We start from the raw sequence: 14,360 nt of genomic DNA, 5'->3' as shown, positions 1-14,360 counted from the left end.
GTTTAACTTTGAAAGTGAAAACAGGCAGACCAATGAATTTACATAATGGTTTTATTTTTTAATCAAAAAATCTGGAATTCTGTAAAAAAGGAGTAAAAACTAAACTTCAGAAGAACAAAAACAGTGTCTATCTCTAACTACACCAAACATCTCGTTTCCATGACACCTTTAGTTTTAGGTAAAGTTTTTTCACAGTCATGGCCCCAGTACTGTTACAGTCCAGCTCCCACTAAAGAAACTGGTTTGATTCCAAAATAACATACTTTAAGCAAACAATTACTATGTTCACATATGTCAAACAGAACTTGGAATTGTTTTAATAACATTACTAAGTAATGATGGTATCTAAAATGAAATGTGTCTCTGTTCTTATGATCCTGATGAATTCGATGCAGATTTAAATGAAAAATGACAAACTTCAGAAAACAACTTTTCTAGCATTTTCTGTCTTCTGTGGTAAGAACCCTGTCCAACATTGCTGACAAATGGCTACCTCACCTTAACACTTTTGTTCAAGACACCAATTCAGGAGTAACATTCACTTGACTTTGGTAAACGTTTTATAAAAGTTAACTCCAAACTATCCACAGTGGTCTCATTTTTCAAGACTGAATTATACTTCTGCGTCAACATGTCATCACAGGCACTTATGGCAGCCTGCTTCCGTGTGCATAGACTCAACCTGATCATTGTGGAAGAAGAAGAAAATTCAAGTTTGTCAAAGTTCACCCTGACACAGAGACATATTAGAGTCAAAAGGTAATCTGCATTCAAATGGCTGATACAAACAAAACATACATGCCATCAAAACATACATGAATATTCACGTGGCTAAAATTAATGAACCGATCCCTTGGATAAAACTTAGCTATTAAGATATGAATGAAATGTTTAATGAAAACAGTTGTGGTCCCATTTCTTTTCATATGTGTCTGTTGTCTCCTTACGGAGGCACAGTGAAACAGAAGTATAAATCATCCTCAATTAAGAAACATTCATTTTTCTGTTAGATGAGGAATATTTAAGTCGTGTTTGAACTAAACATTGGTTTGTCAAAAACCGAATTCAAATAATCATGATCGGTGTTCAGCCCAGTGATTCTTCAGTTACTTCTTGACCACACTAAACTGAGCAACTGACCAATCAAGGTACTTTATGATTGTGCTGGCATTGAGGGAAATACTCCTGAGGTGAATTCGCAGGAGATAACCAGCATTCTCATAGGCTTCATGTCTGGGTGCCCAGTGCAGACATCGTTAGTCTAGTTTATCACAAGGACTGGAAGCAGAGATAAAGCTGTACCTAGTGGTTAAGTCAGTTTACACACAGCACTAAGGGGCTCAATCTGCAGGGTCATTACTCAGTGTTTTAGTTGTTTGATGTCTTTTTTTCCAACTGCTGTTGGGGTTAGTCACAGTCTTGACTTACATAATACATTTTAGCTTGAACTGTCACAGCTATATGTTGGAACTAGAACAGTTTAGTCACTGAGCATCTCATTAAACAATCAAATAGAAAACCACACACTAAGTAAAAAAGTCCACTGAAGACCATGGAATGTGGTTTAAAAACTAGTGATATTATTCTGTCAACTACTTTTCACATCTTCTTCCCTATGAAAAATCAATAAGGACTTAGAGATTCAGGTTTCTCTCACTGACTGAGGAGCTGATCAGCACCACTGACCTCAGTGCTGCCACTGGTGGCTGGAAAGATATACTGCCACAATATTGCTGAATAAAAACATTGGCCCTGTTCCCACTTACATCAGTCTCAAGTGATCCGATCACAAGTGGACAGCTCCAAGTTCTTTAGTTCACACTTGACATAAAAAAGGTCTCCTGCGACCACTGTGATCAGATCTGACTTCTCCTATGAACTTTCCTGTTCGTTATCACTAAATAATGCTGTTTTTACCCTGTCAGACAATAAAGCTGGGTCAATTTGGTTGAAAGAGAGTATGAGACAAGAAGATGCTGACGGAGTGCTCTTCGCATAGCTTTACATGAAATAAAATTGAACTATATGACATTAAATTGTGGCAGTGGTCACAAATACAAAATAATTTGAAACAATTAGAAGTGTTAAAATACTCTGGTTCAATATGAAAGTGTGATGGGACAAAGAGTAAAAAATGTAAATGTTTTTGTTAACCTTGCACTTGCATGCCTGTCATCTTCCCCAACTTTAAGAAGCTAACAAGATTTATTACTTTAATCAGTGAGTCTGTAATTTCAATAGTATCCCTGTAGTCTTTTTTATGAGCAACTCAGTGAATGAACTGTCCAGAGTACAACAAGACTGCAGCCATGCCTCTTCGGAAAATACCAAAACAAATCAACTGCTAACCTTAAATGTCTCCAGCAGGAACAAATGGCACAGGAATACTTAATAAAAAAGAATCACGTACTCAATGAAACCCTGTTCTTGTCACAGTTTAGTGAACTTGATGGAGTGCCAGGGTGAAGACTTCAGTGTAAAAGGTCAGTCCAACCGTTCAATCTGGTGTCCTTGTGTTCAGCAGGCCTTGACAAAACAACCCAACAGACAACTGACACAGAACCTGAACTCAACTCAGGTAGTCAACTTGTGGGATCCTGAGCACATTGTCTGGAGCTGCAACATGTGTGTGGAGTGGGCTGGGCTATGAGTCTTTGAGCATGCTTATCTCCGCAAAAATCTTGAGTGCAGGGCCCAGTTTGATGTTCATGGTTGCCATGAGATGATCCTCCTTCAGCAGCAGTAGTGCCTGTCCATCGATCTCCTGAGAGCGGAATTCCTCAGCAATCTCCAGACAACCTGCAGCCAAAACCCACCAACAGTCAGTTTACACCACGGCCATGCACACAAACCCCACTGGATTTATGTCTCAGTATGATCACCATCATGTCTGTCTACATTCATATTTCATTACATTACATTTCATTTAGCTGACGCTTTTATACAAAGCGACTTACAATAAGTGCATTCAAACCCGAGGGTACATACCAAGGACGACAAGAATCAAGAAAGTACAATTTCTTCAAATAAAGCAAAACTACAAAGTGCTATACGTAAGTGTCATTTAAGTGCTACTAAAGTGTTAGTTTCAAAGTTGTTAGTGTTTTTTTTTTGTTTTTTTATTCAAGGTAAAGTCGGAAGAGGTATGTTTTTAGTTTTCGGCGGAAGATGTGTAGACTTTCTGATGTCCGGATGTCAATGGGGAGCTCATTCCACCATTTAGGAGCCAGGACGGAAAACAGTCGTGTTTTTGATGAGTGTTTAGCTCGCAGTGAGGGAGCAACGAGCTGATTGGCCGAAGCAGAGCGGAGTGAACGGGATGGGGTGTAACGTTTGACCATGTCCTGGATGTAGACTGGACCGGATCCGTTCACAGCATGGTACGCAAGTACTAGTGTTTTGAACCGGATGCGAGCAGCCACTGGTAACCAGTGAAGGGAGCGGAGGAGAGGAGTAGTGTGAGTGAATTTAGGTTGGTTAAAAACCAGTCGAGCTGCTGCATTCTGGATGAGCTGCAAAGGTCGGGTGGTAGTAGCAGGTAGACCTGCCAGGAGGGAGTTACAGTAATCTAGACGTGAGATGACCAGAGCCTGGACCAGAACCTGCACCGCCTTCTGAGTGAGAAGGGGGCGTATTCTCCTGATGTTGTACAGCATGAATCTACAGGACCGTGTTGTTGCAGTAATGTTGGCAGTAAGGGAGAGTTGGCTGTCGAGTGTTACGCCCAGATTCCTAGCTGTCTGAGTGGGGGTTAACACAGAGTTTTCAAAGTTAATAGTCAGGTCGTGGATGGGAGAGTCTTTCCCTGGAAGGAAAAGAAGTTCAGTTTTGTCAAGGTTAATCTTCAGGTGGTGTTGAGACATCCACTGAGAGATGTCGGTCAGACAGGCAGTGATTCGTGCTGCTACCTGTCTGATCGGGGAAAAGACAGGATTAGTTGGGTGTCATCGGCATAGCTATGGTAGGAAAAGCCGTGTGAGTGAATGACAGAGCCGAGGGAGTTGGTGTACAAAGAGAAGAGGAGAGGACCTAGGACAGAACCTTGAGGGACCCCAGTAGTGAGGGGACAAGGTTCAGACACAGACCCTCTCCAAGTTACCCTATAAGTGCGTTCATTGAGGTAGGAAGAGAGCAGGGAGAGAGCAGAGCCTGAGACACCGAGGTCCTGAAGGGAGGAAATAAGGATCTGGTGGTTCACTTTGTCGAATGCAGCAGAGAGGTCTAGAAGGATGAGGACAGAGGAGAGAGAGGCTGCTCTAGCAGTGTGAAGCTGCTGAGAGACAGCAAGGAGGGCAGTCTCAGTTGAGTGACCTGCCTTGAAACCAGACTGGTGAGGGTCAAGAAGATTATTGTGGTTAAGATAGGAGGAAAGTTGATTAAAGATAGCACGCTCAAGAATTTTGGAAACAAAGGGAAGGAGAGAGACAGGTCTGTAGTTATTTACTTCAGACGGGTCCAGGGTGGGTTTCTTCAGGAGAGGATTTACTCTTGCCTCCTTCAGAGAATTAGGGAAACAGCCAGTTGACAGGGAAGTGTTGATTAGATGGGTATTTCCTTCCTTACTTTCATGGTTGCAAATATAATTTATATTATACAGATCTTGTATCAGAAATCACAAATGTCCTTTAGCCTCTGAGTGGGCAGGCCAATGTCATGTACAAAGCTGGGAGGAGACACATTAAACCCATTAGAGATTTGTTAACCAATTCTCACAAAGAAAAATTAAAAAATAAAACAATCATCAGTGGTCCAGACAACCAGATAATACAACTCTGATTGTCTGCATAAGAAAAATTGAAAAACATTTGACTGAAATAAACTTAATATACCTCTCCTGGAACCGTCACCTTATCGTGGTGGAGAGGTTTGTGTGTCCCTGTGAACCTGAGGGCTGTGTTGTCTGGAGCCTTGTGCTCCTGGTAGGGTCTCTCATGGCAGAGTTGTCTCAGGTGAGGGGCCAGACTAAGAATGGTTCAAAAAGCCTCAATGAATAGCGAAAAAAGAGGACATGGGACCCGGCCAGGAGGAAGCCCGGGGCCCCCGTCTGGAGCTAGGCCCAGACGGAGGGCTCGATGGCGAGCGCCTGGTGGCCGGGTTTCCTACGGAGCCCGGTCGGGCATAGCCCGAACAAACTACGTGGCACCCCCCCTCTCTTTATCTCATGGGCCCACCACCTGTGGGAAGACCCGTTGGGGTCGGGTGCGCAGCCACATGGGTGGCAGCGAAGGTCAGGGGTCAGAAGCTGGCTCTGGGGACGTGGAACGTCACCTCGCTGTGGGGAAAGGAACCGGAGCTTGTGAGGGAGGTGGAGCGCTATCAGTTAGATCTGGTGGGGCTTACCTCCACGCACAGTCTCAGCTCTGGTTCCGTACTCCTGGATAAGGGTTGGACTCTATTCTTCTCCGGAGTTGCCAAGGGCGTGAGGCGCCGGGCGGGTGTGGGGATACTCATAAATCCCCGGCTGGGCGCTGCGGTGTTGGAGTTTACCCCGGTAGACGAGAGGGTCGCCTCCTCTCTGACTCTGACTGTTGTTTGTGCGTATGCACCAAACAGCAGCTCAGAGTACTCGGCCTTCTTGGAGACCCTGAATGGAGTCTTGTATGGGGCTCCAGTAGGGGACTCCGTAGTTCTGCTGGGTGACTTCAACGCCCACGTGGGCAACGACAGAGACACCTGGTGAGGCGTGGTGGGGATGAACGGCCTCCCTGATCTGAACCCGAGCGGTCGTTTGTTATTGGACTTCTGTGCTAGTCATGTATTATCCATTACAAACACCATGTTCGAACATAAGGGTGCTCATAAGTGTACCTGGTACCAGAGTACCCTAGGCCGAAGATCAATGATCGATTTTGTGATCGTGTCATCTGATCTGAGGCCGCATGTTTTGGACACTCGGGTAAAGAGAGGGGCGGAACTGTCAACCGACCACCATCTGGTTGTGAGTTGGATCAGGGTATGGGGGAAATTTCCGGATAGACCTGGTAAGCCCAAACGAGTAGTGCGGGTGAACTGGGAACGTCTGGAGGAGGCCCCCGTCCTAGGTATCTTCAACTCACACCTCCGGCGGAGTTTTTCTGGCATTCCTGTGGAGGTTGGGGGCATTGAGCCGGAGTGGGCGGTGTTCAAAGCCTCCATTGCTGAAGCTGCGGCGGCTAGCTGTGGCCTCAGGGTCTTAGGCTCCTCAAGGGGCGGTAACCCTCGGACACCGTGGTGGACCATGGTGGTCAGGGAAGCCGTCCGATTGAAGAAGGAGGCCTTCCGGGATATGATATCCTGGAGGACTCCGGACTCGGTTGCAGGGTACCGACAGGCCCGAAGGGCTGCAGCTGCTGCCGTGTCGGAGGCTAAGCAGCGGGTGTGGGAGAAGTTCGGAGAGGCCATGGAGAAGGACTTTCGGTCCAAGGTGCTGGAAAGGAGGGTTCGGCCGATCGTCGAACCTCAGATTGAAGAGGAACAATGCGGTTTTCGCCCCGGACCTGGAACTACGGACCAGCTCTTCACTCTCGCAAGGATCCTGGAGGGGGCCTGGGAGTATGCCCATCCGGTCTACATGTGTTTTGTGGATCTGGAGAAGGTGTATGACCTGGTCCCCCGGGAGAAACTGTGGGAGGTGCTGCGGGAATATGGGGTAAGGGGGTCTATCCTCAGGGCCATCCAATCCCTGTACTCCCAAAGCGAGAGCTGTGTTCGCGTCCTCGGCAGCCAGTCAGTTTCGTTCTCAGTGGATGCTGGTCTCCGCCAGGGCTGCGCCTTGTCACCAATCCTGTTTGTGATATACATGGACAGGATATCGAGGCGTAGTCGTGGTGGGGAGGGGTTGCAGTTCGGTGGTCTGAGGATCTCGTCACTGCTTTTTGCAGATGACGTGGTCCTCATTGGATCATCGGCCTGTGACCTTCAGCACTCACTGGATCGGCTGGCGGCCGAGTGTGAAGCGGCTGAGATTAGGATCAGCACCGCTAAATCTGAGGCCATGACTCTTAGCAGGAAACCGATGGATTGCTTACTCCGGGTAGGAAATGAGTCCTTAGCCCAAGTGAAGGAGTTCAAGTACCTTGGGGTCGTGTTCGCGAGTGAGGGTACTATGGAGCGTGAGATTGGCCGGAGAATCGGAGCAGCGGGGGCGGTATTGCGTTCGCTTTACCGCACCGTTGTAACGAAAAGAGAGCTGAGCCGCAAGGCAAAGCTCTCGATCTACCGGTCGATCTTCGTTCCTATCCTCACCTATGGTCATGAGTTTTCTCAGAAGGGTGGCTGGCATCTCCCTTAGGGATAGGGTGAGAAGCTCAGCCATCCGTTAGGAACTCGGATTAGAGCCGCTGCTCCTTTACTTAGAAAGGAGTCAGCTGAGGTGGTTCGGGCATCTGGTAAGGATGCCCACTGGGCACCTTCCTTGGGAGGTGTTTCAGGCACGTCCAGTGGGGAGGAGGCCTCGGGGAAGACCCAGGACTAGGTGGAGAGATTATATCTCAACACTGGCCTGGGAACGCCTCGGGATCCCCCCGTCAGAGTTGGTCAATGTGGCCCGGGAAAGGGAAGTCTGGGGCCCCCTGCTTGAGCTGCTCCCCCCGCGACCCGACCCCGGATAAGCGGACGAAAATGAGATGATGAGATGAGAAACTTAAATATATATAAATTTACTGCAAATGCGATATTCTGTCCACCGTATCATCATCATTTGGGCTAACTTAACAACAGTTTCTTATTTTTTTTAGATTTTACATATTTACTGATGTATTGAGCACACAAAAGGTTTTTCAGACATGTCAATTTAAGCATTACAGCCCTGAATAGTTATAAAGTTAAGTGCAAACATCAGCAAACACAGCTTTTCTCTAGATTTTGATTCTCACATTTACTCTCTCTTCTACTTTCTCATCCACTTCAAACCAGGTAGGCTATTACAGAAAAAAATACTAATCCAGAAATCTCATGTAACTCAAGGTAGCTGAGTTTTGGATATAGCCTAAAGTAGCACTGTGACAGCTTAGGCAACGCCCACCTGGTCGAGAGGAGATGAAGTCGTAGACGTCCTCAATGTTCCACTGGCCGGGATCACAGGGCAGGAAGCTGTGTGGCAGCAGGGGCAGCTTAGAGCCTTGCACCTCAGGCACCCGCTTGGTGGCTGACAGGAGAGGTGGTGTTTTTTTGTAGCCATACAAGTCTGAACATTGACTGGACTCTCCTGGGGCAGGCTGGACAGAGTGACCAGTGGACAGAGCAGCAGCAGCAGCAGGCTTCTGCACAGAGAGTCAGAGGGGTTTAACACAGCACTTCACAAATACAGGGAAACTCAAAATACCACACAGTGGTTGTTCTCCACTATCCAGTACAATTTCAGTCTACATACATTTTCCTTCCACTCTAATATGAGGTCACAGTGAACTTGACCCCTGAAATATATCACTTCATCCTAGAGTACAAGTGACCACTGCTCAAAATGTGAAGACATGTCCTTTAGACAGACTTGAGATAGAGGCTAAAACATGTTTTTAGCCTCTATGTTTTTTTGACCACCCAATTCTATGTGAGCAGAAAGAAAGCTGCGTCAATCAGCCTTCTTTCTGAAGCTGTAAAATGACCCTGAAGTAATTGAGTTGTGGCAAGTACGACCAGCTGTGGAACTCAATCCGCAGAACCCTGAAGCCACTGCTGCTGCACAAACAGCTGTTAAACCTTTATTCAAAGTTCGGTGAAGCTCGAGTCTGTAAACAGAACAGTGAACTGTATAGTCGATTGTCATGAACACACTCTTGTTTTGATCAACAATATCGCTTACGTTGATGATTCCCAGGCTCTGCTGCTACAGGGCGCTGGTTGTCTGTATATTCAAATTTCATTAATATTTATAACATACATAATATATAACATACCACATGTCCAAATCGTACCAAATGCAACATTGCACTTCCTTGGGCCATTTACAATACACATTCCAAGTGAGAAGCTGATAAGATGAAGGGTTCTCAAGATATGCATTCCACATACAGACAGATTTCTGGAATCATTTAATTCTCTCAATTCATTTTTTTAAGATAACACATTCACAGGGCAAAAAGGGTTACCATGACCTTGACCTTTAACCACCAAAATCCACCTAATCTAATTTTTGAGTCCAAGTGGATGTTTGTACTGAAGCTGAAAGGATTCCCTAGAGCTGTTCCTGAGATATAGCATTCATGAGGCAAGGGAATAGCCAGCGTGGACTCATACAAATTTGCCTCTGACATGATCCGATGTAGAGGTGGCCTAAAGGTCAGATACAGAGGACAACCTGTATTAGACCTATGCTGAAATAATTTTTAAAGGGTGCAGGTGGTCCTGTCACAACCAGAAGGCATTTCTCCTTATATTATACATTACATTACATTATAAAAACCGTCTCACCTTCTTTTTAGATTCTAAACCATAGATTTTGTGTTGTCCGTTCGATTCTCTTTGTTTCTTCATGTTCCCCAGGGTGGTTTTGCGGTTTGGGAAGAGACCCACTCTCTTTGTACATCCCACGTTGTAACTACAAATTAAGTTAACATGGTGAGAAGCACAGCTCTATTGATTATTTTTCTAAGTCGGCGACTATCTAAACTTGATCAGTACATCCCTTATTTCTACCACAGGGGGAGAATAGCGGAAATGTAGCAAAAGAAAAGATGGTAATGTCTTTGTTGTCTTTCTTACCGTTTGGCACACACTGTAGAGCAGAACCTCTTAGACCTTTTGAAAATGTAGGCAAAATCCACCCTGCCACACAGCTCACAGGTTAGCATAGGCTCCTGCTGGGCCTTTAACTCTGAGTGAAAACAGTCAAAACACACAGTCAGATGGACACACAATCAACAACAACATCCACAGAAAAAACCTGTGTACTTATATCCACTTTAAAAGGGAGATGTAAATAGTCCGGATTTTTGTTTCTCTCTAACTTCTTCAAATTCATCTGTTTATGTCTGAGTAAGTCTTTAAAATCGAACTTGAAAAACACATTGTCCTCAAAGTTCACCTGATCATCATGAAGATGTTTCGAACGTATCATTTCTTTAGATTAATAATGAAAGAGTGATGAAAGAAATTAAATTTTCAATGAGAGCAAGCAACACAATATATATTATAGACAAACCGACATAATGAGGGGTAAAATAATTGCAATAAAATTGTCATAATCAAGAGTTAGCTTTACTTATACAATTACAACTATACACTTGAATATGATGAACCAACCAAAGAGTACCAGATATCCTGATACTGGGAGAAGGTGCAGCCTTGAGACAACATCATGATTTGTATAGTATTGCATTCACACATGTATGTACTATACAGTGAAATAAGTAAGGCTGTTCTACTAATCCAAGGACTTTACCCTTTGGAGAGAGATTGTCCATCTTTGAGTCTGCTGTGTTTCTCCTTAGGCTTTCAATAGAGAAAGATGGATGTTCCACCTGCAGACAGATAATGAAACATTACTAAAGCAGCTGATAGTGCTGCAAATTATCAGAACCCCTGCAGAACAAGATGAACATGTGCTCTAGCCTCTTGTTTGTTTGTGTGATCCAGATCAGTCAAGCTTTCAAGTGCCCATATTTTTGCTTTACTGTGCCATAAGTGAAATTTCTGCAAAGATACGACGACTAGTCAACAGCATAGGGAGTTCCCACCCCATGGTGGGCTAAAAGCTACAAACAAAGCGTTCCATACCAAAAGAGGTACGTTCATTTTGATAACACAGTATGTTAACCCGTTCTAGTAAACCCTTTAATTAAATGCAACCCTAAAGCAGCTGGAGCTGCAGATCAGTTGAGCGAGCAGCCCCATCCTGCTATCTGTACTCTCTCATATATATGATCAGTTCGGGCGAAGAGCTTTCTAGGTTTTGAAACCCACATCACTGGGTGTTTCTTTAATGTGTCATGGCATGAAGAAGCATCCTTATCATACCACCTTCAACTAAGCCTTTTCAAGATGACCTCTTAATCATCCTTGTCAATCAGTCTCTCAGGCACTTTATAAAAGAGATGCGGTTGTGCTGTACGATGGCAGCACTGACGCGAGCTCTGAGTCAGTTCAGCAAATTTAGCTCATAAATTAGCTTATTCTCTTTTGCACAAACTCAGTTAATGGTATTTAACCTTTTTTTTAATGTTAGGTTTTTTAGTTGCTTAGCTCTCCTGTCCTTGTCCAACATTTTTAATTGTGCTGTTGACCCTGTGTTAATTTACATATGACAAATAAAACTTCTGAATTGATAACTTTGTAAAATAACGTTTTCATTCATTCATTCATGAATGGCTCATATCTGCAGATTTCACAAGTCAGGCTCGAGTATTATTCTTAGTTTCTTTGGTGCCATACTTTATGGAAGTATTCAGATGAAAGTAACTATAGGCAAGTTTCTGAGACACATACAGAGAGAACATAAACCCCAAAGGATACAAATGTAAGGGTGGTTCAACATGAAAGGATGCTTTACTGTACTGTAAAATTGGCAAATGTTTGTCAGGCTCAGCGAGCAACGCTTCGGTCTTCAGTTTGACGGGGTATGATCTATGCATGACTTTGATCAACTTTTATGAGATTGTTGTAATTGTTAGTGTTCTAAGGAGAAACAACTACCAAAAGGTAGGCAGAGACATTTTCCACTCTTTATGTGCTTTAAACCCTTGATGCCAGTTAATGATTTGGGACACAATAAATTACTTTCTGTTTCTTACAATAAATTGATAAATGACATCAGAAATAAATAACCACAATTAAATAAAACACCACAGGTCTAGACCAATGCTGTTGAGGTTCCAGTCTCATTATCCACCACCAATTGTTTCTTCGGTACCTACAACTGAAATGTATTTAGGGTACACAAGTCTATGGTTTCGCACTGGTAGGTGGTGGGAAAGTAAACTAATTGTGTGTGTGAATTTACAGACACACACATGCAGAGATCCAGTACTTACAGGAAAAGGCTCAGCACCCTCCTGGATAACAAAGCCTTCTATCAGATGCGTGAGGATCTGGGACGTGACTAGGGCCTGGGCTGGTTTGCTCTCTCCATAATGGTGGCTGCTGATGGTGTTCTCATTCCCAGAGGTCATGACTGGAACACAGGCCTCCCCTCACCTGTCAACACATCAGCAAGGTGAACTCAACAGGTAATGGCCAAAGAGTCCTGGGACCTGGCCCCAAGTAACAGCCATGAGTAAAAATGCACCAGTTTGATATTTCCCAGTGTTTTCACAAAGGTTTACACTGTTACACTCACTATAAGTGGAATATGGCAGGTTTAATCGGACACTTTGTGAGCCACTTTGAATTTAGCAGAAAATGTATCCTAAAATGTATAAAACATTTGTATTACTTTAACAACCTCCCAGTTGTATCCTGAGAGTTGATATGGACCGGGACTTTTTTAAATGTGACTCAAGACCATGACTACCATTGGCCAATCTTATTTAAACTGGTAACCAATTTTAAATATGCCAAAAGCCAATTTCAAATACGCCAGCAACATATTTTAAATGCCATAATATCAACATTTTAAATACGGCAGTAGACAATTTTATTTACAGCAGTAGACCATTTCAAATACATCAATAGCCAATGTAACATAAGCCAGTAGCCAACTTTATGTCAGTTGCCAATTTTAAGTATGCCAGTAGCAAAATTTGAATATATGTAGAGCCGATTTTAAATGTGCCGTAGCATATTTGGAATTTCTTCATAGCCAATTTCAAACACGCAGTAGCCAATCTTAAATACGCTGTAGCTTTTGGGCTACAGCGTATTTAAGATGTGCAATGTTAAGAGTTGCTCTCAATGCGTCACAGTCCATCTCTGAACTGCTTTCTTATCCCTTCTCTGTTAGTCTTAATAAGAAAGAGTGCACTGGCAGATTAGTGAATGACAGGGAGGACACACTGGTACCAGATACCTGGACTTAGAGAGTTGGCTGTGGATGCAGACACATCAGCTTCGTACTGATCCTATCAAAGTAGAAACGACTGATTCAGTCATACCAAGAAATAATATTAAGACTTCAATGGCTGCAGAGCTTTGAATGAAGTTGACTGGTTTCCAGAGGAATAGTTAGAGCTAGCTATCTGCTTTTATACTCCACACCGAGCTAAACACAATACAGGTGTCCATAGATTCACATTAAATGGCATATAGTGCATGTATGTGGAGTTTACGGACATGCAGCCTGCTCAGGACCCTCGTTTTCTGTGAATATCAGCCTTTCATGAACTTACCGCTAACCTCGTTTAAAAACCATTCAGCTGGTAGTTTAAGTGTTAGCCGCTCGTGTGTATGAATTAAACTACAATGGGTTTTAAAAACAAACGTTTCCATACCTGCTTTTAACGAACACGCTCCCTCAGGAGTATTTGTGTTAGTTTCACAGAGTGAAGCCAGCACCGGGAGAGAAGCTCCGCTCGGTAACAATGGCAGAGGAACAAGCACTCTTTGTTCAACGGCTCCAAACAACGCGTTCATTGACTCCAACTGCCTCCGCCGACCCGACTCTAGTGTGTCCGCTGCACGAAACGCAGGACCCGGACACCCCGTCACACCAGGACCCGCCAAGTTAGCGATGCTTTCATATCCACACTGTGTTTGAGCTCTCTCCTCATTTCAAATACACACATTGGGTCTGTGTGGGTGCGCGCCGCGTTCCCGAGTCAAATGCAGAACTTCCGGCAACAACCATCAAAATTAAAGCCAAGTTGAAGCGTACACAAAATACACAGAAAACAGTCCCAGAGAGTCAGCAGCTTCAAGTTTCTCGGGGTCCACATCAGTGAACCTGACCTGGACCCACCACACAGACTCCATCAGGAAGACGGCCAGGCAGTTTGGGAAGACACTATTCAAACCTGAGACAGCTGGAGCAGTTTGCTCACGAGGAGTGGGCCAAAATACCTGTTGACAGGTGCAGAAGTGTCATGGAGAGTTACAGAAATCACTTGCAGTGATTGGCTCAATAGGTTGTGCAATAAAACATTAAGTTGAGGGTACCATCATTTTTGTCCAGGTCATAATTTTATGAAAATGATTCTTTTGAACCACAATTCAAAAGCAATGTCTGATTTTCATTAGTTAATATTCACTAAATTTTTCATTTATTATTACTTTAGTCAGTTTCACGTTATTTCAGTGACCATTGTGTTTTTTTTTCTTTAACGGAATGGTACCATCAATTTTGTCCACGTGTGTATATGGAAACGTTTATTTCATTATCTTCTTTATACATAAGCACAAATCCAGTATACCACCTTGTGCAATCATCCTGTGCCAATGCACTTTACTCAAGTATATTTCTCAACAAGCAATATTTCCTAAGTGAAAGGTGTATATTTATGAAATCATCTACA

General features: G+C 43.9%; 1 protein-coding gene across 1 annotated transcript; it reads right to left on the bottom strand.

Moving 5' to 3' along the window:
* Window positions 1-350: 350 nt before the first annotated feature.
* Window positions 351-13,843, bottom strand: phc2a (polyhomeotic homolog 2a (Drosophila)). Its single transcript, XM_062392755.1, has 7 exons — window positions 13,341-13,843; window positions 11,946-12,108; window positions 10,358-10,436; window positions 9,679-9,790; window positions 9,388-9,514; window positions 8,003-8,240; window positions 351-2,799 (listed from the first exon to the last, which is right to left on the bottom strand). The coding sequence occupies exons 2-7, from the start codon at window positions 12,081-12,083 to the stop codon at window positions 2,645-2,647; spliced, it is 849 nt and encodes a 282-aa protein (XP_062248739.1). The 5' UTR covers window positions 12,084-12,108; window positions 13,341-13,843; the 3' UTR covers window positions 351-2,644.
* Window positions 13,844-14,360: the final 517 nt, after the last annotated feature.

This window comes from Platichthys flesus, chromosome 7 (genome assembly GCF_949316205.1).
Source record: "Platichthys flesus chromosome 7, fPlaFle2.1, whole genome shotgun sequence".
In the NCBI taxonomy this organism is placed as follows: domain Eukaryota; kingdom Metazoa; phylum Chordata; class Actinopteri; order Pleuronectiformes; family Pleuronectidae; genus Platichthys; species Platichthys flesus.
Note: the sequence above shows the minus strand (reverse complement) of the source record. Positions and strands in the feature narration are given on the sequence as shown.